This window comes from Rosa rugosa, chromosome 3 (assembly GCF_958449725.1).
Source record: "Rosa rugosa chromosome 3, drRosRugo1.1, whole genome shotgun sequence".
In the NCBI taxonomy this organism is placed as follows: domain Eukaryota; kingdom Viridiplantae; phylum Streptophyta; class Magnoliopsida; order Rosales; family Rosaceae; genus Rosa; species Rosa rugosa.
The window spans coordinates 343,043-368,457 of NC_084822.1; the positions used below are offsets into that span (position 1 = coordinate 343,043).

A 25,415-nucleotide genomic window follows, 5' to 3' on the forward strand; every position below is an offset into this window, starting at 1 on the left:
ATGGGCTACAATTATACTATTGAATATAGAGTAGGCAGTTCTAATACAGTGCTAGATTTGTTATCAAGGCGCCATGAATTGTGCGTGCTTCAAGCTATTTTCGCCCTCATTTTCGACAACCTTGACCAGATTGCTCATGCATGTAGTTGTGATCCAGAAGCTCAAATCATCATACCTCAATTACAAAAGGGAATTTCATCCGGGAAAGGTTTTTCTTACCAAGGCCAACATCTATGGTACAAAGGGAAGGTCTTTGTGCCAGCCACTTCAAAATGGTGCCCCAATCTACTACTTGAATTTCACTCTCCTCTCACAGCAAGGCATTCAGGGTGCTTGCGCACTTACATTCGCCTAGCCTGCAATTTTTCTTTGTCAGGTATGCATAAGGAGATCAAAGCCTTCATAGCCTCTTGTGATCAATGTTAGAGGCAGACATATGAGACCATACACCCACCTGGGTTACTCCAACCATTTCCTATCCCAAAAAATGTTTGGTTTGACATTTCGATGGACTTTATCGATAGCTTACCTCCATTAAATGGAAAAAATGTAGGTTTAGTAGTGGTGGATCGCCTATTCAAGTATGGTCACTTCGTGGTGGTCGCACATCCTTACAAGGCCAGCCAAATTGCCGAAGTGTTCATGAAAGAGATATTTCGTTTACATAGCATGCTGAAATCTATAGTCAGTGACCGCGATCTAGTATTCATTAGCCATTTCAAGCTCAAGCTCGCATTGGAAAGGTTCTCCAAAATCCATCCCATTTTTCATGTTTCCCTCTTTGGAAAAAACGCATTGCATGTTGATGGTAATTGTCGTGATGTCTAAGAGCAAAATTCTAGTAGTGCCCTTATACTTGAGGGTGACTATTTGGCTAACAGAGGTATGGGTGGAGTACACAATTGTGAAATGGTTCGAGACTGTGAACTGTGGTGAAGGGGAAGAAGATGTGGGTAAAGAGTTAGAGAGAGGATGAGGAGGGGGCGGGGGGGTTATAAAGTCCTAGACCAATCCAAGTGGTGGTCATGGCTGGGATAGAGCTGAAAGATAGGGGTGTGTGTAAGGGTGAAGGAGTAGAATAGTTAAATGGGGAAGAGGCTGACTGAAAGCACATGATGGAATCCAATATGAATTATTGAAATTGTGCAAACTATGAGGACATCTGATGTTGAAAAGAGTCGAGGGAATGGTGCAGAGCATTTTGTTGAGTCTGTAGTTGGTTGACGAGGCCTGAAATAAGGTTATGGTGGCGGATGAGTGGAAGAAGGGAGTGGTTGAGATGCGGTGGCACTGGCAAAGGCCACATCTGTAAAAGCAGTGAGGGCAGGAAGGGTGGGAGTTGATAGCAGAGAGCTGAGATGTTGGGGCCACGCATCCTTGCGGGCTCTAATACCAATTGATAGACACAACTAGAGAGAAAAAAAGGGTTGAAAGGAAATCAAAAGCAAACTATTTTCATTCATAACCCAAAATAGGAAATTAAATGAAGGAAAAAAAACCAGAATAGGGAATTGTTACAAGATTTAAAGGGAACAACCAAAAGAGTGACGTGTCTCTAAGACCACTGTCTATGTCATCTATGCTAGCTGGCAATGGGCTTCTAAGATACACATTACTATTCTTATTGGGATGGAGCATTGCTGGGCTTAAGGAATAGGCTTTTTCTTTTTTTTTTTGGTCAAAGAGAGATAAATGTATTAGATGATCCAAATTGTACATCAAAATACAAGAGGAACAAACGACCTTAGCAATAAGAGGCACATAGAGCCTAGTAATAAGAGGCGTATAGGCCCAGCAATAGAGGCACTTAGGCCTAGAATAAACAAAATTCATGGTGGAACACAGATGCTAGTGGGCTAGGAATTGGGCCAGTTCTCTCGCAGCAGAGGCATCCCATTGCTTTCCTCAACAAGGTGATATCCCCCTGCAATCAAGCTTTATCAGTGTACAATAAGGAGATGTTGGTCATCCTTGACGCCATTGATTAATGGCTCCCGAATCTATAGGGTAACCCATTCACTACCCTAACTCATCAAACTAACACTTATTAAATCAAAGAATTTTGACTCCTTCTCAACACAAAATGGTTAGCAAAGATCATGGGCTACAATTATACTATTGAATATAGAGTAGGCAGTTCTAATACAGTGCTAGATTTGTTATCAAGGCGCCATGAATTGTGCGTGCTTCAAGCTATTTTCGCCCTCATTTTCGACAACCTTGACCAGATTGCTCATGCATGTAGTTGTGATCCAGAAGCTCAAATCATCATACCTCAATTACAAAAGGGAATTTCATCCGGGAAAGGTTTTTCTTACCAAGGCCAACATCTATGGTACAAAGGGAAGGTCTTTGTGCCAGCCACTTCAAAATGGTGCCCCAATCTACTACTTGAATTTCACTCTCCTCTCACAGCAAGGCATTCAGGGTGCTTGCGCACTTACATTCGCCTAGCCTGCAATTTTTCTTTGTCAGGTATGCATAAGGAGATCAAAGCCTTCATAGCCTCTTGTGATCAATGTTAGAGGCAGACATATGAGACCATACACCCACCTGGGTTACTCCAACCATTTCCTATCCCAAAAAATGTTTGGTTTGACATTTCGATGGACTTTATCGATAGCTTACCTCCATTAAATGGAAAAAATGTAGGTTTAGTAGTGGTGGATCGCCTATTCAAGTATGGTCACTTCGTGGTGGTCGCACATCCTTACAAGGCCAGCCAAATTGCCGAAGTGTTCATGAAAGAGATATTTCGTTTACATAGCATGCTGAAATCTATAGTCAGTGACCGCGATCTAGTATTCATTAGCCATTTCAAGCTCAAGCTCGCATTGGAAAGGTTCTCCAAAATCCATCCCATTTTTCATGTTTCCCTCTTTGGAAAAAACGCATTGCATGTTGATGGTAATTGTCGTGATGTCTAAGAGCAAAATTCTAGTAGTGCCCTTATACTTGAGGGTGACTATTTGGCTAACAGAGGTATGGGTGGAGTACACAATTGTGAAATGGTTCGAGACTGTGAACTGTGGTGAAGGGGAAGAAGATGTGGGTAAAGAGTTAGAGAGAGGATGAGGAGGGGGCGGGGGGGTTATAAAGTCCTAGACCAATCCAAGTGGTGGTCATGGCTGGGATAGAGCTGAAAGATAGGGGTGTGTGTAAGGGTGAAGGAGTAGAATAGTTAAATGGGGAAGAGGCTGACTGAAAGCACATGATGGAATCCAATATGAATTATTGAAATTGTGCAAACTATGAGGACATCTGATGTTGAAAAGAGTCGAGGGAATGGTGCAGAGCATTTTGTTGAGTCTGTAGTTGGTTGACGAGGCCTGAAATAAGGTTATGGTGGCGGATGAGTGGAAGAAGGGAGTGGTTGAGATGCGGTGGCACTGGCAAAGGCCACATCTGTAAAAGCAGTGAGGGCAGGAAGGGTGGGAGTTGATAGCAGAGAGCTGAGATGTTGGGGCCACGCATCCTTGCGGGCTCTAATACCAATTGATAGACACAACTAGAGAGAAAAAAAGGGTTGAAAGGAAATCAAAAGCAAACTATTTTCATTCATAACCCAAAATAGGAAATTAAATGAAGGAAAAAAAACCAGAATAGGGAATTGTTACAAGATTTAAAGGGAACAACCAAAAGAGTGACGTGTCTCTAAGACCACTGTCTATGTCATCTATGCTAGCTGGCAATGGGCTTCTAAGATACACATTACTATTCTTATTGGGATGGAGCATTGCTGGGCTTAAGGAATAGGCTTTTTCTTTTTTTTTTGGTCAAAGAGAGATAAATGTATTAGATGATCCAAATTGTACATCAAAATACAAGAGGAACAAACGACCTTAGCAATAAGAGGCACATAGAGCCTAGTAATAAGAGGCGTATAGGCCCAGCAATAGAGGCACTTAGGCCTAGAATAAACAAAATTCATGGTGGAACACAGATGCTAGTGGGCTAGGAATTGGGCCAGTTCTCTCGCAGCAGAGGCATCCCATTGCTTTCCTCAACAAGGTGATATCCCCCTGCAATCAAGCTTTATCAGTGTACAATAAGGAGATGTTGGTCATCCTTGACGCCATTGATTAATGGCTCCCGAATCTATAGGGTAACCCATTCACTACCCTAACTCATCAAACTAACACTTATTAAATCAAAGAATTTTGACTCCTTCTCAACACAAAATGGTTAGCAAAGATCATGGGCTACAATTATACTATTGAATATAGAGTAGGCAGTTCTAATACAGTGCTAGATTTGTTATCAAGGCGCCATGAATTGTGCGTGCTTCAAGCTATTTTCGCCCTCATTTTCGACAACCTTGACCAGATTGCTCATGCATGTAGTTGTGATCCAGAAGCTCAAATCATCATACCTCAATTACAAAAGGGAATTTCATCCGGGAAAGGTTTTTCTTACCAAGGCCAACATCTATGGTACAAAGGGAAGGTCTTTGTGCCAGCCACTTCAAAATGGTGCCCCAATCTACTACTTGAATTTCACTCTCCTCTCACAGCAAGGCATTCAGGGTGCTTGCGCACTTACATTCGCCTAGCCTGCAATTTTTCTTTGTCAGGTATGCATAAGGAGATCAAAGCCTTCATAGCCTCTTGTGATCAATGTTAGAGGCAGACATATGAGACCATACACCCACCTGGGTTACTCCAACCATTTCCTATCCCAAAAAATGTTTGGTTTGACATTTCGATGGACTTTATCGATAGCTTACCTCCATTAAATGGAAAAAATGTAGGTTTAGTAGTGGTGGATCGCCTATTCAAGTATGGTCACTTCGTGGTGGTCGCACATCCTTACAAGGCCAGCCAAATTGCCGAAGTGTTCATGAAAGAGATATTTCGTTTACATAGCATGCTGAAATCTATAGTCAGTGACCGCGATCTAGTATTCATTAGCCATTTCAAGCTCAAGCTCGCATTGGAAAGGTTCTCCAAAATCCATCCCATTTTTCATGTTTCCCTCTTTGGAAAAAACGCATTGCATGTTGATGGTAACCCCCCCCCCCCCCCCTCCTCTTAAATTGACAGTCATGGTGAATTAGTTTGCCAACCCCTGCGAGTGTTGGACATGGTAGTTTGTAAGAAAAAGAACGCAACATTACCAAATGGCTCATTTAGTGAGCTGGCCTCCCAGTTAAAGATGCTACCTGGGAAGAAACACACATGATCAAGGCCATTTTTCCATTATCCTGCGCATGAGGAAAAACTGCATCTTAAGAGGGTGGGAGTTGATAGAACCAACCCTATTCCTTAAGCCCAGCAGTGCTCCATCCCAGTAAGAATAGTAATGTGTATCTTAGAAGCCCAATTGCCAACCGGCATAGATGACATAGACAGTGGTCCTAGAGACATGTCACTCTTTTGTGTAAGGGGTTGTTCCCATTTTCCCTTTAAATCTTGTAAAACAGTTCCCTATTCTAGGTTATGAATGAAAATGGTTTGCTTTTGATTTCCTTCCAAACCCTTTTTCTCTCTAGTTGAGTCTCAATTTTTAAATCAACGTTTAGATGAGTTATAAATTTGAATTAAAATATTATTTCTTCACTAAATAAGTCATCTGATGTTGATTTCAAAGTTTATTCTAAACTTAGATTTTAGAACTCCTAAAACCCTGGGAATGAAATGCGACAAACCACGGTCCTGATAATTGGTTTATAATACCTTGTGGTCACTTTGGTGAGCAACTATCTTAATTTTGATAAGATGTTTCGTTAATGTGGTAGTTCTAATCTTCAAATTCAAAACTCAATAGAAGGGGTATTTTGAGTTTGTGTCTCTCACCATCTTGACTACCAACTCTTCAATTCTTTCTTCAATTTCATATATATTTTGTGATCCAATTCTGTAATGGATTTAACATTTTTAACTAGAAGGAGCACAAACAATATATGATACAAGAGAACGAGCAAGAATGCAAGATAATGCCCATGAAGAAAGAATCAAATGGTGACCGCTAGTGCAAGCTTGTGCGCTGAGGAATAGGTGAAGAAAGCATGTTAGATTACCCAGCTCTTTGACACGAAAATGTTCGTGAATAAAGGTTTTGTGAGGCTCAAGTTCTTCACTTTCTGTGAGTAAAATATCATGATCGATCATCCACATAAATCAGAAATTTGACCAGTAATCAGAATTTCACGTAAAGCTTATCAACTTGATTAACAAGATCAAGTGAGCTTATTTTTTCTTTTTCTTTTGCCTGAATAACAAGAAGTGAGTTCAGACTTGATCTTATTTGACAAGTATATATAAGAAAAGACCAATATTAATTACTTGTCCAATATGTGCTTCTAGGCCAAGAGACCAATATTAATTGCTTGATGTATATATTACTTCTTGCCGGCCTCTAGCTATTACTTACAGGCATAACGTACATCTCCCCCAAAATGAGAAAAAGGTTGATATAGCAAATCATTAATCCCCGATTTCAGGATAACAAAACATGGCTACTGATTAACTCGTTCGTAGTCGATGAAAAATGAATCTGTCACACATCAAATTCCATATATCCCGAAATTAACTGAACTAGGTTTTATCATACGTGCATGACTCCACACTTACCGGTAATTTTCATGTTGGAAGTGATGAAATCACTACCTGAACAGGACAAGGATTAATTCGAAGAAAAATGATATTAAAAGAATAAGAGAGGAAATAGCAGTCTCAAATTAATAGCATCAGAAGTAAGCATAAAAAACTGAAATAAACAGCAGAGTACTTGGTAGTTAAGTAGCATATCAATTCTCAAGCAGCATCGCCGGAGAATGAACATTCTTACTTGTACTTAATACGATCCCTAATTACAATCCAAACCGTAGGCTTATACATATTAAACAGTACTGATGAGTTGAACAGAGAGAGAGAGAGAGAGAGAGAGAGAGATGATGATGATCGATGATTGATGATTCTGATGATTATGAGATTGACCTAAGTCCTAACCATGGTTGGTGCATTAGTGGGGAAGAACCCAAGGGAACCAAAATATCTCCCAAGGGTTACATGCAGATGCTTTTGAGCTCCACATCCATTAATGGAGTTATCAAAAGGATGATGAAATATACTAGCTGGCTAAAAGCTAACTGCTAACTAAAGAACACACTATCCCTCCTACTTAAATTAGTGAAATGGGGCTAAAACTCCCATAGTTTAGCCACATTTATAAATTTACAAGATACTAACAAAAAGGAGTTAGTGATTTTGCTCCCCTAACCCAAAGGGAAGATGGTTAGACACATTTCATTTAAAAGCTGCCAAAACCAGGAAATTAATTAGTTGGTAAAGCTTCAAAGAGACATGACTGCTCCTACCTAGCTAGTTGCAAAATCCTAAGACTAGATGTTAACAGCCAAAATATTGGGGTATGCAATTCCATGCATCCCCATGTGTTTTTTTTCTTTCCTAACTAATTTAAAACTGAGATTGAAAGTGAAGGGGTTTGCTATTTGTGTTGAATTTACAATATTTGCAAACCATTTTATGCCTTTGCTTAGCCTTCCTGGGCTAAAAAGTTATATGCATGATGAGGGTGCATTGTTTTTTCTTTTGTCGCCTCTCAGCCTCTCCAAGGCCGAGAAGTAATTAAAAGAAGAAGAAAAAGAAGAAGAAAAATGTTACTTACAACTTAAAAGCTAAATCCAAATATAGCCTTGAGTTGTTGGTTAGGAACATGTATGATTTTGTTTGATCTCGTGATCCATCAAGGGAACCCACGTACCCTTGCTTTAAGAAGATGCATGCATTCTACTCATGCATGTTTCTAGCGGACAATGAATGATTTGATTGTAGAAAGCCGCTATGCGAGGCTTTCTATATATCATGTGTGCATGCATGCAATGAGATAGCCCAAACGCCAAAGCAGCTTGGGCTAACTTGTGTTAGGCGGCGAGAGAGAAAGGGATGTGATGATGAACCATGGTTAGGCCAAAGGGATGATCGAGGATGATGAAAATTGAGAAGCATGCAGCTGATGATCGATTGAGGATCAGATGAGTTGAAGATTGAAGTTGATGAAGGAGGAGCCAAATGCATTCGGAATATATGATGATCATGAGTAGTAGTAGTGCTACTAGCGATGAGCTGGAATTGGAATTAATGGTGCAGCAGGAAGGGCCATGTTTACGCCTGTGGCACAGCAAAACACACTGTCAAAGATATTAGTATGTGCCTCGCTATCTAGCCCTTCCGGCCATATATAAAGTAATCAAACAAGAAATTATTGTTATTATTATTATTATACCTGGTGATTGCAAGGCAGGTGAGGGTGCAAGAGACATGGAAGGAGCATAGTGCTGGTAGCCTCCTAGTCCAGCAGCTGAATACTGATAGAGATTATGATGATGGTGTGGGTATTGGATGCCACCATAGCCAACATTCTGCGCCCCAGAAGTAGTATAGGCAGCGGCACCTCCATTCGCTGCTTCTCCGTATTGAAGATACGGGTAAAAAGCCGCTGCCGCAGCTCCTCCCGTCAGCATCCCGCCCGTTCCATACACTGGATACTGGCTTGTTGCTCCACCTCCGTACAGACCGTAGTAGTTCTGAATATATATACAAATATGCCACATAATTCACATTAACTAATTGCACAACACAAATTGTGTCACTTAATTATACGTATATCCTAGCTAGTTTAAATGTGTGTGTGTTTGGAAGAAGGAGATCATTAACATATTGAAAGGTAAAGACAAGCTTGTGCAAATCACGTACCGTAGGGTAAGTGTAGTCTGTCGAGTATGGAGAGTACCTGAAAATGAAATAGAGCGTGTTCAAAGAAATGAAAAATTAAAAGCTTCATTAGCTGCAGGTATGTCAAGCAAGGAATGCCCAGCCATATTGTATTTGCATGAGAGAGAGTAGGGTTTCTTTAATGATTGAGCCAGTACACGTGCAGCTTGGTACAAATAAATACTGCTAGCAGATATATATATATATATATATATATATATATATATATATATATATATATATATATATATATATATATATATATGATCGATGTTGAGGGTACAAAAACCATTAGCTAGCTTGCACAATATCATGATGATGATGATGAATGAAGAATTAAGATCGATATATATAGTTAATATAGTAGTCGTACCCTGCGGTGGCATAAAGATTGTAAGCAGCAGCAGCAGCAGCTGGAATCCCTTGTTGAATGGCGGCATAATGATGATGAGCTGGGAATGCGGTTGCTGCAGAAGCTGCTGCAAAGCCCGATCCCACTCCAACTCCAACTCCACCTGCAGCTTGGAATATTGATCCCGCCATTACCCTAAAGTTCCTACCTCCTCCTCCTCCACCTGTCCAAATAATTTTTTCATTGTTAATTTAATTTCCAACAACCATAATACTACGTAATAGGTGTTGGCTCAACTACCTACTTACATTAACTAAATAATTTGTAAGATTGATGAGAACATCACATTTCCAAACTCCAAACACTGGGAAGAAGATGATTGCAACAACCGTTGCCAAATCAACATTACTAGTATAACTGATCCAACTAATTAGTACTCCAATTTGTTATTCATGTAATTGTTCTTTAATTATATTAATGCAATTTTCACCTTATTAATTTGCAGCTCATACATTATCAAAGTAAGTGGTCATTACATAAACAAAGTGCTTTAACATTATATTGAATAAAGTAGTTCTTGTTTAAGTAACAGAGACCTCAAATTGTGATAACTGATACATGCATGTAACCTAGTTAAAGTGTCTTTTACATGCGGAAGTGACTTTACTCTCTTTCAAAAGAAAAAATATATTTGCAAAAACAATAACGTTTAATGAGGAAGAATAATCCTTTCAAAAAAAAAAAAAATGAGGAAGAATAATTAATTTTCCATAAACCAGTTATTAATAAGTAACATTAGTAGGGAAATCGATCAGATCATCTTTTTTTATTTATACATATGTATAGTAACATGAAATCACGATGTCATGAAACTTGGATAGATCTGATATAATTAACCCCGCTTAGGGAAAAGAAATAAGAGAATAAAAAGAAAAAAAAAGAGAGAAAATTAGTTGGGTGTATATGTAGAAAAAAGTAGCCATTATGTAATCATTGGTACTTGTATACGTACGTACCATGCTTTGGAGTAGAAGGCTTGGATCTCTGAACACCAAGAGAGGCAAGATTGCAGTTGGCCCTCCTTCCATCTATCACTGGGGCAGCATCGACACAAGCTCTCATCGCTGCTTCCGATTCACGAAAGGTTACCTACACATATATACCATCATATGTATAAACATCATTAAGTCAGCTACCAGTACAAATTAACCAAGTTAAGATCACAATTAATTGAATATAATCATGTATTTGTTTCATCAAGATCTAGCAGAAAACAATTAGGAAGCCATGAATATTGATTTACAAAAAAGAAAAGAAAAAATGCATGTGATAACAAGATCGAAATAAAAGAATTGAAGAAGAGAGAGGATGAAAGGAAGAGGAGGATAGGATGTATATACGTACAAATCCGTAGCCCTTGGATCTGCCAGTGGCCTTGTCAGTGATGACAACAGCCTCCAAGATGTCACCAAACTGCTCAAAGTATTTCTTCATGGTCTCCTTCTGGGTCTCCCAAGCCAGTCCTCCAACAAACACCTTGGTGTACGTCGTGTCCCCAAACTGACCTGCCGCTCCTCCTCCCAAATTAGTTGCTGCTATTGTTGCCGTTGGTGCTGCTACTGCCGGGCTCATCTTTTCGATCTTTTAATCCCTTGCTAGCTAGTTGTAGAATTGAGCCGATCTATCGCTTCTCCGCTCGCTCGCTACCACTAGTTGTATCTTAGCCGCCTCCTCCGAACCAAAGTCAGTATGTATATGTCGATCGATCTTCTACTGATTAATATATGAGCGAGCGAGCCTAGATCTAGGTGGCGGTGTGTGCAAGTGTATTAGAACAAGAAAGAAGAAGAAGAAGCCCCACCAAACTTAGGGAGGGATCTTGTATGAGATTTAGATGGAGTAGATGAGAGAAAAGGAGAAAGAGAGAGAGAGAGAGGGAGGGAGGAGACAATTAGGTCAGAGAGAAATAATAGGGAGTAGGGGGAAGGAAGAGAAAGCAAAAGCAGGAATTGGAGAAAAAAGGAAAGGAAAGGGCCTCTCATAATACGGACATGAATTATATAGACAAAGCAGCCCCCACCTGCTCAAATTATTGTGGCGCAAGACACCCTTCACTGACGCGCCACATTTACCCTCGTGTTTTGCACGTACACTCCATTGATTCATTATTATAAATGGGAGAGTCGCCCACGCGTAATGATGAGAGTCAGAATGGCTTCTGTTTGTATTATTATGTCCCTCACCGTTGTCTTTTTGATTATTTTAAGAGGGAGATGGATGCAGAGTGACTGTTTAGCCCTAAAATGCTGCTGCAAATGACGAAACTTACCAGAAGCAACTGCCTCGAAAGCCAGTGGCAGAAACGGAACGGGAAACTTAACCACTTGGAGTTGGAGGGAAATAAGGCGGGAATTTAGTCAAAGCTCAGCCGTCCCGTCCCGTCCAGTCCAGTCCAAATAGAAGCTGCATGCGGCTGCACCTGTGCCTGCTTTGCAGAATCGATCAGGCTGCTTCTCTGCCTCTTTATTCTTTCTATGCACTCATTAGTATTTATATACACACACACACACACACACCAATAACACATGTTAGACGTCTAACCTCTTATTCACCAAAAAAAAAAAAAAAGACGTCTAACCTCTTTAATTTAATCCTTCTTCAAAAGTATAATTACTGTAAAGTTTAGCCACGTACATAGTTAATTACTTGTTAGTTTTTGACATCAGCACATGTTACGGTCTTCCTCCAAGATATATTTTCAAGACCAACTTGGATGGTTAAATACAAGTTGATCGAAAACTATATGTAATGATCATTAACAACAAGTATTCTTATATAATTTGATCACGTCGGAGTCGGATAAGATGGATGCTTAATGAATTAAATTAAAACTAACTAGCAGCTGCATGCTAGTAGTTAGGCATAATATCACTATCAAGCTGATTGACCCCTGCTCATCTACCTTACCACACATACGCTTTTCAATTCCTTATCCTCTAAAATCAGCAATGTATGCTGTATATACATTATAATTTTTCTTATGGTTGTTGTGAGTGGCTATAAATAAATAGGGGTTGAATTGATTCCTGTTATGCATATAACTATAGATAGATAAACGTAGTGATGAAAATAGACATGTATGGTTGGGGGAGCAAAGGATCTAGCTAGGAGTCATTAGAATTCATTGAATTTTGGTGAACTGTGATCACATTAATTGATCATTCTGGATAGTGACGTGGGATGATGGTTAGACGGTAGCCGACGGACGCGGATATACGATAAATGGCCGGAAGAGAAGTAGAAGGACATGGCAGGTACGTAAGCAATAAGATATCGCTGAGAATAATGTGAGCAAGGAATGGAGGAGTGCGCTAGCTGGTGAATAGGGTACGTACGTAGAGGTAGCTAGAGATGAGTGGTATATGGAGGAAAAGGAACAAGTATTATCTGGCCAGTGCCAGCCATGCTAGGCTGGCAATTGCAGGCCTGCAACTGGGGCAGCTGTCTTCCATTCCAATTTGCTTTGACCAAACAAAGTCATTTCATTCCATTCATTCGATCTTTTTCCTAACTCCCATTTTTTGATGCATGCCATCTGGCTGCCAGGCCTTTGGGTTTTTCTTTTTCATTTGATATGGTATCTATGTATCGGAGGCAGAGTAAGCGATCTGATCTGACCATTTAGTGTAACTTAAGTCACGCTAAATATGTTTTTATATGAAGTTGAAAGTATTTCGATTCGATTAGTTAATTTTTCGGTCAGAAGAGATGGTTACAATGTAAACAATTTCCTACTCAAAAAGTACCGTTGAATAGTCTCCGACTCCAGAGTACCATTGAATAGTGACACCAGTGATTGTGGTGCGGTGCGGACAGCGTTACCAACTCACGACACATGCCTGTAGCAGCTCTCAGGCACGGCTTTACTTTTCAGAGATCCCACATTCCCACCTATAAGGCTACATACATACAACCACCACACACCCCCTTCCAGCTCACCAAACACTTGTGTGGGGTCTACTTCTAGTCCCTTTCCCTTCCCTTCCCTTCCCTTCCCTTCCTGTGCGCTGTGGTGGCACCCTTGTGCCGCCCCCTAGTAGGCTGCCATGGCTGGCTTAGGCCCCCGCCCCAATGTGGATAGAATTGACTGACATGTTAAGGAAAAATGATAACGGTCGTCGTCGTCGACACCGTCATCATCAACCAGTGCTGATGATGGCTGGTTCTTAGTAGCTCTGGAACGTGTTCTCTTTCGCCCAATAGCTTGTTTGGGCCTTCGTCTCCTGCCTTCGGATGCTGACTATTGGGCCTGCCTTTTGATTTAGGTAGCCTCCTACCACAAATAGCACGCCAAGCTTGAGCATTACGGCCATTACCTACCCTAGCTTCTGCTATGTGTATTTCAGTCACCTGAAGGCCTTCAAAGACGAGACAATACCTCTTATTCAGTAGCATATTGATCACTTGCTGCAGACTAGATTCATCGTTATAGAAGAAAGAAGATAAATCAATTGCTGAGTTAAGTCTCAAGAAATCCAGCTGCATTGCACAAAACTCCTGCATCTCATAATGCTGGAGGCACAGTACAGCAAACTCGGGTAAACAGCAGCTTCTCTCGCATTTGGATGCCCATCATGAATCACACAGTTACCTTCTTTTCACAAAGTCTATGAAATACAGACAAAATTCTAACTTATAAGGCTGCACTACTAGCAGAAGATCTCAAACAAATCCAGGCAGAAAATTTGATGCTATATACTTTACCACATTTTGGTACTTTTACATAGAAGGATCCGTAATTTAAAAGTGGATAGAAGATTATATTTGTTACATGTATAGCTAGAACTTAAACATAAACCCAAAATACAACAATTTCACCGGAAACTACTCTGACATGATTGCTTGCTTACATGGATGAAGGCTTGAATGGCAGTTATATACAACACCAGAGTTCCATTTCAAGAAACCAGGTCGCATCAGTTTAAAATATACCCTCAACAACAAAAGGTAATAAGCCATAAGCATCATCCATCCACCAAAAAACTGCAAAGATGCCCATAATCTTCAAAGCACAAGCACTATGTCTCACTAAGACAAATCTTCATGGTAAAGATGAAGACCAAGCCCAAAGCGCGCACAAGCTCGACGAAATGCCATTGCTTCAGCCTTCTGTACTGGATCCCCATAACTTGTGTCATCTACCGAAGCAGTCCCTATAGACTCCCTAAAAATCTGGTAGAAACAGGAAACAAACAGTGCCAAAGTGTCAGATCCTTCCTTTAAAGGAGCATCAACCAAATCTTCCGCAAACTTTTTAATTCATTGAACTGGGGACCCTTCTGACTTCAACTACTAGAACAAAGTTGATATATATCCCAGGGACTGTTTGATACCACTTTTATTATTCGTTTTGGGTTCTTATTTTGCAGGTATAGATGTATGTAGAATTATATGGAGAGGAGGGAGGAGGGAAAAGAAAGCATAGTGATAGAATGGCACATAAAATGGAAAGTAAACAATTTATATAGTTTTTGTTCTATAGATCATTATATTGTCCTTATATCTCTCTTCCTTTTTTCAACTCCTTTCTCCTATCTTAAAGTTAAATGAAAACTAAAACCAAAGGATTTTGGGTTACTAAACAGGTCCCTCAGTGTTTTCTTAATCAATCTTAAGGATAACAACGGAATGTCAACAACTTTGACCATAATATCTTACATCAAAAATAGACAATAATTGTTCTAACAGCAAGATATTTATGCTTTCTAATGATGAAAAATATCAGTGAAAATGGTACCAAAGGGGCATAATCACAGAAGGAATTAACATGCATACCATTTATTCATCTGTATATAGGACATTTCATTTGTAAAGTACAAAATACATGTGTTGCTTTTTGATGAACAACAAAATCAGAGAATAAGCTACAACTGAATATGCTTTCTGATGAAGAACACAACACTACCACTATGCTACCAAAAAGGGTTTTTTTAAATACAACTGAATTGTAAATTCACTCGAAAATAGTTCATGGAGACCAGACTCCTGAGTACTTACAGCTCAATACAGTAATCACAAAAGCAAGTGATGTGATTTTTATTCATTCATTTCTAGCTAGCACGTAGGGAGATGCATATGCGAATACCGTAGATTACTAAATATATGTATTGGAATATTCTAATTCTTTAGACAATGTAAATGACAAGTTCCATCAACATCAGAACAAAAAGATTAAGAGGAAGAAAATAAACGAAAGGATACATACCTCAGCATCAGTTCCATAGAGCGTGACACGATAAACAACAGAAACAGACTTGGCATCAGCAGAGTATGTGATGCTTCGGACCTCACCAGACCACTCTACGAAAATAAGGAATTTACGATAAAAAAAAGAAGAAGAAGCAAGATTGGGGGTAATCACATTGGAAAACTGGAATGTGAAAGTACAATAAAACATTACCTGGAGCATGCAAGTTCATAATTCGATTAACAACGTGCCTGTAATGTAATTACCACACCAAAATCACTGAATCGGAGACCTATTTTGGTGGTTTACTTACGAAGAAAAAAAATAAAAATAAAAAATTGAAATGAAATGAATGAACGTAATAATACCAGGGGATGTATTTGGATGTAAACCCATTTTCATGGCGGGATTTGACGAGGGCATCAGGGACTTTCTTGTTGATTTGCTTGAGGATTTCAGAGAGGGGTCTGCTGATTCCGGAGCTCACAGCGAAATCTTCTACATCTTCATCTGCTTCCACTTCAACCTGTTTCTCCCTCCTCCCTTGCGCACAAGACGAAGAGGCCAACTTGGCATAGGAACGGCGCCACGCTGAACTTTGAAACGAAGCAGCTACACGCAGCAACCTCAATAAACAAGGATGCGCCATTTCACTTGACAAAACCCAAGCCGCAGAACCCTTTCCGACTCTCGAGTCTTCACCGCGCTCAATAGAACTTGATTTTCTTTTGAACCGTCAATTTTCCTAAATTCCAATTTTATTCGTTATGAATTGCCGAAAATTTTATGGGATACTTTACCGTACTTGACATTATTATTATTATTATTATTATTATTTTAGGAGAATGGATTATGTTATAGTGATCGAAAGATCATAACAACTGTATAAGGTCAATTTAGAGGAACCGAAAAGCCCCCATTACATTCACTGCTCAAGTAGTGCACTGACTACACATATGAAATGACTCTAGCCTTGAGTCCTTAGACTACTACGCCTTAATCAAAATGAAGCAACAAAGTTCAACCAATAAATCAGTATCCGCCACTACTACGCCACTCAGCCTTTAGCCACCAGATGCTAACCACTAGTCAACGCTGTCCAAAGCCCGAGAGAACCGTCGCACACCGTCACCTACGAAGCCCAACACCTGATCCCCAAAACTGCACCGCAACCCAGACGAAAGTCGGCAAGTGCCACTAAAACCTGAATTTGGGAGGAGCCAGCTCACCTGACGAATCAATCGACCCTCCACCTAGAAATAATGTGATCGGAGCAGTCGATCGCTCTGCCTGGCCAGAACTGCCTCGGCTGACCCTGTCCACGGGAAACATATCCCCGACCAAGTCAAAGCAAGCATCTCCATCGGGAACAGAAAACCGCCCCCGTAAAAATCCCTCGTTCGACAGCACACCACACAACCAACAAGGCCAGCTGGCCAGTGTGAGCCCCGGAAAAATGTGTCGAGCTTAATGGAGATCATACGTGAAATTATTCAACGATCTCGATAAATGTCAAGTTGCTCAAGGAAATTTTCAGAAATTTTCATAAAGTGAAAACCTCAATTTGAGGGTTGGATGATAAAGTACACGACACGACGAGTCCGTGGAAATTTTCGGAGAATTATTTGGATCACTGGGCTATTTATCATGGTTTTCCGAACTTTTGGGATTTTAGGAAATTAATTCCAGAAAAAGAAACACGTGGCGCGATCCTAGCCATCTACCTTTTCCACCGCTTGATCCCAGCTTTCCTTCATTAATTGGACACATGTATATAAGTTGTGAACGGTGGGAAGACACAGGAAAATTCGAGAGAGAGAGAGAGAGAGAGAGAGAGAGAGCTCTGTGCTCTCTGACCCGACGCGACCCGGGAACCCGCAGCAGGATCCGACCAGCGCTACTCCGTCCGGCCACCTCACGACGGCGTGCGGCCACCAGCAGCTTCATCTCGGTGTCGCCTACGTTCCTGTGGTTCCAGATCATACATGCAGCGACTGGGAATGAAGAATCGGCGATCTAAAGCTTGAAGAACCTCCGGCGTGTTCTGCAGTTCCCAGCGACTCCGGCCACCGTTTGGGCCGCCTGTGGTATGAAACCTCACCTCCTCGTCATGTTCTACACCCCAGCATACTTAGTTTTTCAATTCGATCAAGTTTTGACAATTTTGTTTCTGGGTTCCTCTCGGTTTCGACGCTGTCACCGACGCCGGTGACTCCTGCGGCACCTCTCGCCTTGGCTTCCGTCTTACCTGCATGTGTGGATGCATATTTCAGAAGCTGTGAATGGGTGGAAGTCGATTTGGCAGTATGTTTATAGCCGGGTTCTAGGAAAGAGTTGAATTAGAAGCTTGGGTTCTCACCTGCAAGTCGCACTGCTGAAGGTAAAATTCGAGGTTCTGGACGGAATTGTTCTTGTTTTATATTTGGATTGAGAAATTGGTTCGAGCTATGTTGAATGAAATTGATTGTTATGTTGGCACTCTAAACATAGATTCAAACTTGTTTATCTGGTGTGGTGAGATTATCAAAGCATTAGTATTTTGATGGAAAGCATTTACTGATGCATAGCCTGGTATTCATTGATTCATTGGAAATTGGACATGTTTGACGCGGAAACCAGTTGGCTTGCAAACTGTCTCTTTTGAGCGTGTGCGCAGGCGTGCCAGCACCGTGGGGTGCAGTCGTCGGGGTAGTCCCTTGACCTGACTTCTTCTTCAAGCGTTTGTGGACGAGGAGAGCACCAACCTCGCCACAAGGTTCTTCTCTAGCCTTCCGGGAAAGGACTTTCTACCTTACAGATAAGGACTTTGGGTGTGATCTCTTCGCGTCACCGAATCGATACTTAGTATTGTAGACTAAGCAGAGCAATCACTGGGAAGTTTGGAGAAAGCACGGGTTGCGCTAAAGCGTGACTTTAGCTTCGCTGGGTTGCGAGGGCGTTACCCTTGCTTAGCTGGTAGTAACGGTGGCGGTTGCGCTCGCAGTCGGCTCCTGGGGAGACTGGGACTGGAAGTACGGTCGCCGGGTTGATCTGGTGATGCTGACAGTCGGCTCTTGGAGAGACTAGGACTGGCGGGCGGTCACCGGGTTTCAACGAGGTTGAAGGTTTGCTCCGGGGAGGCTTTGTAATCTCTAGGATTGATTGATTTGAGAGAGATCTTTATTCGTCCTTGAAACCTGGTATATATACCTAGGGTTTCGACTGTTCCTTGTCATAGAAGGGATATTGATTGAAGTTTCCTATTCAATCCCCGCTACCCGACTCCAATAAGGTTTCGTTTTCCTCATGGATCACGGAATGGGTGAAGCTGTAACCCAAACCTGAGTAGGCTTATTTTTGGGCCGCAGGTATCGGCCCGCTGTGCTAAATCCACTAAAGGATCTTGCCAAAATTACTTTTGGGCTCAAACAGGACATATAGTGGATATAAAATTGTTTGAGTTGGCTTGGAAAATCCAGAGTTGTATGCACGGGGTGTGTGTGTAAAGATGACAGAGAATTGGTTTAAGTACTTGTCTAAATGGCATTGTGCATAAACTAATTGGATGGGTATAATTGTTTGTACGGAGAAGTTAATTAACTTAGTTTGAAGTGAAAGTAAACTAAGTGGGTGTCCATAGTAAACTTGATGGGACTACCATGTGGTGTGATATTTAAGGAACTTGGAAATAATTGTTAAAGGCATGGAAATTGGCCGATAGTCCAATTTCAAGTAAAGTGTTGATGATTCGGGATTATTCGTGGATGTGGTCGTGATTGGTCAAATTTGGTCAAAGTTTCGTCGATGTGGTCAATCCTGGTCAAACCAGGAAAAAATTGGTTGGACGATTTGTTAATCGTCGTTATTTCAATTATTAGTTCAGTGAGATATTAACGGTCGAAATGTCGGAATCTAGGACTCCAGTTACCCGAGGAACAGAAGGTTCGCGACTCTCGGAGTACGTAAGAGAAAGCATCGGAATCCAAGTAGGGATTCAGGACTCTCCTCGGTTAGTGATTTTCTTATATTGTTATTAAATGATGCATGTTAGTTGGTATGGTTTGGTCATGTTCAAATGCAATGCATGCTAAACAAACCATGTGAGAAATGTGATGGCTTGAAAGCGAAGGGTGGCTCTGACTTCCTTGGGTTCGATCCCCAAAACCTCTGAAGGGTTAGTTACACCGGTCGGACGGTGAGCGATCGCAATGACAATCCGATCCGTGTGTGTAGCTAGGTAGCGGACGCTCTCGCTACGCTTACCTGGTGATAAATTAAATTGAGGTAAGGTCGTGTAGTGGGTCTATAGGACCGGCCATCAGGTAAAATTTGGATTTGGCGCCGTATTTATTTAAGCATCATGCATCGGTTTTCAAGTTGAAAAACATTAAAGTTTGTCGTTCCTTTAAATATTTGGTTTAAGCATGTTTTCATACTGGAGCTCCAAACATTTATCGGTTGATTTTCAAACCTAGTCGAGTTAGAGTTCCTGTTGAGCAGCGAGGACGAAAGCTCACCCCTACAACAGTATGAATGCAGATACTGTGCACTGGTGACGGGACAATAGCGGATGGAGCTGGGTGTGCAGAACAAGTTAGGTAAATTACCGTGTGAACCTTATTCTAAATTCTATTTCTCAAACTTTGTGTTCTGGAACTTGTGGTTATCTAGTCTCGTGTCATCATTTAGTTGAATTCTCTTCAAGTGAAATTCAACCTTGTGTGAGCCTTTATCCAAGTTCTGGACGAATGAAATAGATTTCAGCAACTCAAGTTTTTCACCTCAAGAATATTTGTAGCTTCCGCTGTGTTTGTACAAAAAGTTTTTTCAAACAAAATGTCTAGCGGTTCTCTAGGATGTAAATCGAGCGTTCGGTTTATGTTTTAGAGACTCGCGGCACTGTGACGTGCTTAAGCTGGTGAGGTGCAGCTTGGGGCGTTACAGCCAGGCACTGCGTTGGGCTATCAGACGAGAGCGAAAGAATTCTTGAAGAAACCCTGCTAGTCGCCCGTGTGCGGTGCTGTTCACTTTGTAAGGGAAAAAGAAAAGAAAAAAAGAGGTACTTGACATTGTTTTAGTCCTGGGGTATCAAAGTTTTAATTTTTTTATTTTATTTTGTTTATCTTGGATGAGATAGAAAGCCACATCGGTTACGTGAGCGAGTTAATAACACACTCGCCAAGTCATTATTTGGATCAATGCTGGCTCAAACTAGTGGGAGTTGAGATTTGAACGCTAGACATGGGGGTTCCGTGCTAAATAGCTTAACTAACCTTACTACACCTGTGACCCGGCCATTTAAAATTTTAATTTATTTATTCTCAAGGTTCAAAAAATATGTAGTGATCGGTGGATCAGTAAGTGCAAATCGCGATCATAATGGTACAGATCAACATGGCAATGATGGCCAAAGCTGCAAATCTTGATCGGCAGGGAGTTCCAATATGACGACAAATTCCTACTAAGGTGGTGGTGTCTTTTCAGTTTATATTTATTGTTTGTTTGAGGCTTTTAGTTCTCTTTAAATTTTGGACCTATGATCTTATCTCAAATAAGTCCATCCTTTTTCGAGTTAGATGGTCGTAGATTCTGATGAGTGCCTAAATTTGGGTAGATGGTCTAATGCCATAGGACTCAGTTTTCTGGTGACAAAAGGTTGTGCATTTCACTACCAGCCTACGTTGATGTGATTAGGAGATCTTTGGATAGTTCAACCAATAGCTCTCTATTGTGGTCACTTGTTTAAATTATTGTTGACTATTTTAGTTAATTTGTCTCAATCAATTGTCTAATCTTGTCCTCGTCGTTGGATTCATAGGCATGTCAGTCTCTCCTCTTTCGAGAGAGGGTGTTTAGTCTTAGTTATTGATGTTTATAGTTGGTTGTAATCCTTTACTGAGTACTGTGTTGTGTCAATTTATAATTGCAGTTATTTGAATGAAATTTTTTTTTTAAAATAAAGAAAATTATTTATTTATATATTCTCAAACTTAATAAAAATTGGATCCTATATGATTAGTCTCCAAAATATGCTTTGGAATTGTCTAGACTTAGAGAACTTTAGAGATCTTCTTAATTAATTATGGTGGATAAGTCATTGACTTGAATTAGTTGAACTAACTAAACACATCATTAACAAGAAATTCAGAAGAGTAAACAAGCGAAACCCTACGTTTAGAGTCTAGAGCGGCGCCGCCTTTCCAGCTGGAATCCGTCGCGGCTTAGCGACATCGATCGTCGAGAGTCTTTCGTCAGAGAGTGCGACGTGGTCTACTGGGTCGGGATTTCTTTTGCCAGATTTCTTGAGGAGTGGTATTGTGGAATCTGGTCTGAGTGCTAATCAATCAGCATCAGTGTGTTTGGCGGTGCATCGATCGGTGATCGGACTCGATCTTTGAATTTTGGTTGGCTGCGTTGTGGTACCTTGCAGTTTAGGTACTCGGCCGCGTCGTTGGGTACGTGCAGCGGCCTAAATCAAAGGTTGAGTGGTGGTGGTGATGGAAACTTGGGGCTAACGTCCTCCGAACAGCACGACGGTGCAGCAAGTTCAGGCGGCGCAGGGTGCTGACCTGCAGAGCACTTGGGCTTGATCCTCATAATCTAGGGTTGGGCTTTCTGGGGGCATCTTTTGGGCCCTTGTGAGTTGGTTTGATTCTTCAAAGAATTGGGCCATGTGGGAGGGGGTCTTGCCACCCTCATATGTCACTTAATAGTCTGGGCTTGATACGCCCCGGATCTCAAGTTACCGATTTACTAATCATTCAGACGGTAAACGATATTTACTTTTACTTTTAACTTCATTTTGGTACTTTTAGGGGGGGGGGGGCTAAAAGTTGACTTTTTGTATCGTTCTCTATTTGAGAAAATTTTCTTCACGGAAGTTGTAGAGGACATTAAACCGAGTTCGTGGACATATGACACGCTCAAATCAGAGTTGTAATGAAGTCATGAAGGTTTAAATTGAGTGGCAGTTAGTAATTTTGATGAGAACCCTATGTCTCCAAATAGCAAGTTATTTTGGGAAACTTCCTGAGTTTCCATTTTGGCTGAAAACGGAACTCTCTCTCCCCAGACCCCGTTTCTTACCCGACCCGGATTCGAAAACCCGGCGAGTTTACCGTCGTTCTGGCAACCCATACCGCCGGACCGGTCGTGTTCGACGCGACTCTTCATGACGACCCATCCTCCAGCCACCATCAGCTCCGATTTGCACTAGAGGACGAGTTTCGAAGCAAAAATCCCCAGCTCGCTGCCGTGTTCGATCGCTATTTTTCGGCCACCTCCAGCGACGCCACCACATGCGTTTTGAACCCATGCTTCCCTGATCATCCTCGTACAAGCGTCATTGCTCGATTTTTTCGGAGATGAGAGAATCGAAGAGTGGAACAATTTTGGGGATTTTCGGCCTCTTTGCTTTCGAGGTAATTTCCGGCTTCCTCTTTTGAAATCTGACTTTGTGGTGGTTGAAGAAGTTGTTTGGGATGTTGAGAGGAAGATTTCGATGTAAATTTGGTGACCCAATTCGAGGTTGGAATCACAGGCGCGTCCTGCCGTTTCTGGCAGTCTGCTTTGGTCTGTTGGGTTGAACTTGTTGTTAAGGAGTTGTAGATGTGATTTTGGTAGATTTCAGAAAAGTTTGGGTGTCAATCGGAATTTTCGAAGTTTCACATTTTGGAGTTGTGATTTGAGGGGATCTGACCGTTAGATCGTCATCATTTTGCATTAGGATGTTAGAATAATTAAGTTGGCGAAATCATTGAAGTTTGGGTTGTTTCTTATGTGACTTCGGATGTTCAATGAATTAATTGTGCGAGGGGTTTTTGGGTTTTGTTTTAGGATCGTACTTATTTTCAAATCGTCGTTTACAAGTAATAATTATGTACAGGCGATGTACCGAGATACTGCTCGACAAAGAAAACCGTATGCGTGGTCGCCTAATTCGTACTGTGACTGGACTTTTGATTTTAAATTATGCATGCGTTTACTTTCTGAATCAATGTTTTATTTAATTATCATTTTATTTATCAAGCATATTAATTAGTTTCAGACATTAATATTTTTTGGATTCTAATTTGCTATGTTGATTGGATTTCTGCCATGATTTAATTGATGTGAGTTTTCTTTGCTCGGTTTTGGATTTATGATTTATGACAATTTTTGACAAATTAATCTCCGATGTGATTTCTGGAATTAAATATATATCTATTCGTCGATTTGAGGTTTATGAAAGATTTTCAAAATGGGATTTTCGTTGGAATTATATTTTCTTGTTTATTTATTGACTTTCGGTTTTGGCATTGGGAATGCCTTAGCGATATTTTGGTTTTAGATTGTTGTTTATAAATTATAATTTATAATTTAATCTCGCTTATTTGTTATTGATTTTTGAATAGTTTTTACGTGTGGGACACGTCGTTGATTTAATTGAATTATCAGGAGATTCTCCGAGTATGGTTGGGAATTTGCAAGAGTTTGGGGAAGCCTTATGAGTTTGATGGATTTATGGATTTACTGGTTTTCGAATGTTTTTCTTATGCCATACTGGTGGTGGTTATTTTATGTTGCTAGCATGTTGTCCGCCTTTGTGATGACGTGATTGGATCACGGAAGCCTGTCCGCCTTTGTGGTGGTGGGTTGCTGCCTTTGTAGCGGTAACCCTGAAGCCTAGTATCCTATCCGTCTCAGTGGCGTAAGGGTATATACGGGAGTATGAGAGTACTTTAGCTTAGGAGGCTCATTTGTATGGCTATCGTCTTTCCGTACATATACTTTATTATTTTTGACTAGCGGGGCTAGTCCGATTTTACTTAACCAGCGGGGCTGGTATGTTTTCATGAGATTTCGAGTTTACAGGGATATGTTTTCTAAACGTTGCATGCATCGAGATTTTATAAGTTTAAATCTGTGGGAAAGTAGTAAAGTTGTTATCATTTGGATTATCTTATTTATTTATTTTTGTCCACTCACGCTAACGCATTTTTCAATTACTTTCCCCTGGGCCCTACGGTTTCAAATGCCCAGTTTGCAGGCTGGATTATTGTGGTCGAGCGTACATGAAACCGAGGCATAGTTGTCACTGCTTCCGCATTGTAGGATTTATCGATCCTTTGCCTTTCTATTTTATTTTCTTGTATATTTTGTGTACTAGATTGCTTTGATAAACTATGGGCTAATTGTTCTGAAGTTGAGATTTGTGTTGTGTTGTGGAGTTTGTTGTGATTTGGGGAGCAGGGTAGCTCCAAGAGTTGAGGATGGTGTTGGTATTAGAAGTGTAAATGTCTTTCTACAAGTTTTGGGTAGTCCACTTTTACGGGAAGTTCCGCCAAATTTTTGATAGTATTTTTGTTTCTGTTGAATAAATGGGTGGTCTAGTCCAACAGAATGATGGAAAACATTGTCACTATCACTATCGGTCTCGTTTATATGTAAAACAAACAAAGGTCAGAAGGAAGACTGAGTGTGCCGACCTTCAACGCTCCAATGCCTAAGTCAATATTGTTATAAGATAAAGATAATGGAAAGCGATAGTAAACAGTTACCTCTTTAGGATGTTGGAGATGACCCATTTGTAGAGGGTTTGGGTACATATAATTCCCTTGCTTCTAATGTGGGACATTTGGGTTCTCGATACTGTCCCAAGGGTGGGTATCATGAACCTCGTTTGGGGGTGTGTTACTGTCTTGTGGTTATACGAGACTTGTGCTTTCGGTATTTTTGCCTGGGAGGTATACATACCCAAAAGTCCCCAAAGTCCTCGGTGAGGAGTTTGTTATGGTAGAAATATCAGAAGTGCAAGACGAGTTCTCTTGCCATGTGGCTTCCGTACAACCGTTACCCCCAGTCCCCCAAGTCCTTAGCTAAGAGGAGTTTTGACTGGGGTGGAGAGTGCTCATCTTTTCTATTCTTTTTTTTTGTTGTATCGTGTTCGGATACTTGGAGTAGGGTTTCATACACCTTTTGGCTTATTTGCTATGCCCTAGTGACATGTGTCCTACTATCATTAGTATTTCATGTGCAGGAAGTCTGGCGTATTGGATTCTATAACAGGTAATAATGTGGTAGTGGGGAGGGAGCCAAGGCGACGACGCACGACCACTGTTAT

At 40.9% G+C, this 25,415-nt stretch overlaps 4 protein-coding genes and 1 long non-coding RNA gene across 11 annotated transcripts; 3 read left to right on the top strand and 2 right to left on the bottom strand.

The window, feature by feature from the left end:
* On the top strand, positions 1 to 828 carry LOC133735714 (uncharacterized). The gene is made up of 2 exons (XM_062163151.1): positions 1 to 376; positions 554 to 828. The coding sequence occupies exons 1-2, from the start codon at positions 1 to 3 to the stop codon at positions 826 to 828; spliced, it is 651 nt and encodes a 216-aa protein (XP_062019135.1).
* A 1,271-nt stretch (positions 829 to 2,099) lies between these two features.
* On the top strand, positions 2,100 to 2,927 carry LOC133735718 (uncharacterized). The gene is made up of 2 exons (XM_062163152.1): positions 2,100 to 2,475; positions 2,653 to 2,927. Exons 1-2 carry the CDS (start codon positions 2,100 to 2,102, stop codon positions 2,925 to 2,927), a joined length of 651 nt encoding a protein of 216 aa, XP_062019136.1.
* Positions 2,928 to 6,654: 3,727 nt separating this feature from the next.
* Positions 6,655 to 11,117, bottom strand: LOC133736141 (uncharacterized). 2 transcript variants are annotated; one of them, XM_062163576.1, is made up of 6 exons: positions 10,492 to 11,117; positions 10,104 to 10,236; positions 9,109 to 9,310; positions 8,718 to 8,754; positions 8,248 to 8,548; positions 6,655 to 8,132 (listed from the first exon to the last, which is right to left on the bottom strand). In XM_062163576.1, the coding sequence occupies exons 1-6, from the start codon at positions 10,717 to 10,719 to the stop codon at positions 8,077 to 8,079; spliced, it is 957 nt and encodes a 318-aa protein (XP_062019560.1). In that variant the 5' UTR covers positions 10,720 to 11,117; the 3' UTR covers positions 6,655 to 8,076. The 2 variants fall into 2 exon arrangements, with proteins under 2 accessions (XP_062019560.1, XP_062019561.1); XM_062163577.1 differs by having other exon boundaries at positions 6,655 to 8,152; positions 10,492 to 11,115.
* A 2,688-nt stretch (positions 11,118 to 13,805) lies between these two features.
* Positions 13,806 to 16,081, bottom strand: LOC133738871 (DNA repair RAD52-like protein 1, mitochondrial). The gene is made up of 4 exons (XM_062166542.1): positions 15,703 to 16,081; positions 15,548 to 15,585; positions 15,353 to 15,447; positions 13,806 to 14,319 (listed from the first exon to the last, which is right to left on the bottom strand). Exons 1-4 carry the CDS (start codon positions 15,981 to 15,983, stop codon positions 14,176 to 14,178), a joined length of 558 nt encoding a protein of 185 aa, XP_062022526.1. The 5' UTR covers positions 15,984 to 16,081; the 3' UTR covers positions 13,806 to 14,175.
* A 1,063-nt stretch (positions 16,082 to 17,144) lies between these two features.
* LOC133739757 (uncharacterized) lies at positions 17,145 to 24,638 on the top strand. 6 transcript variants are annotated; one of them, XR_009860808.1, is made up of 5 exons: positions 17,145 to 17,421; positions 17,608 to 17,714; positions 19,230 to 19,911; positions 20,640 to 20,782; positions 24,335 to 24,638. It is a non-coding gene; the product is annotated as an uncharacterized LOC133739757 (long non-coding RNA). The 6 variants fall into 6 exon arrangements; XR_009860806.1 differs by having other exon boundaries at positions 20,640 to 20,779; XR_009860807.1 differs by having other exon boundaries at positions 20,657 to 20,779.
* Positions 24,639 to 25,415: the final 777 nt, after the last annotated feature.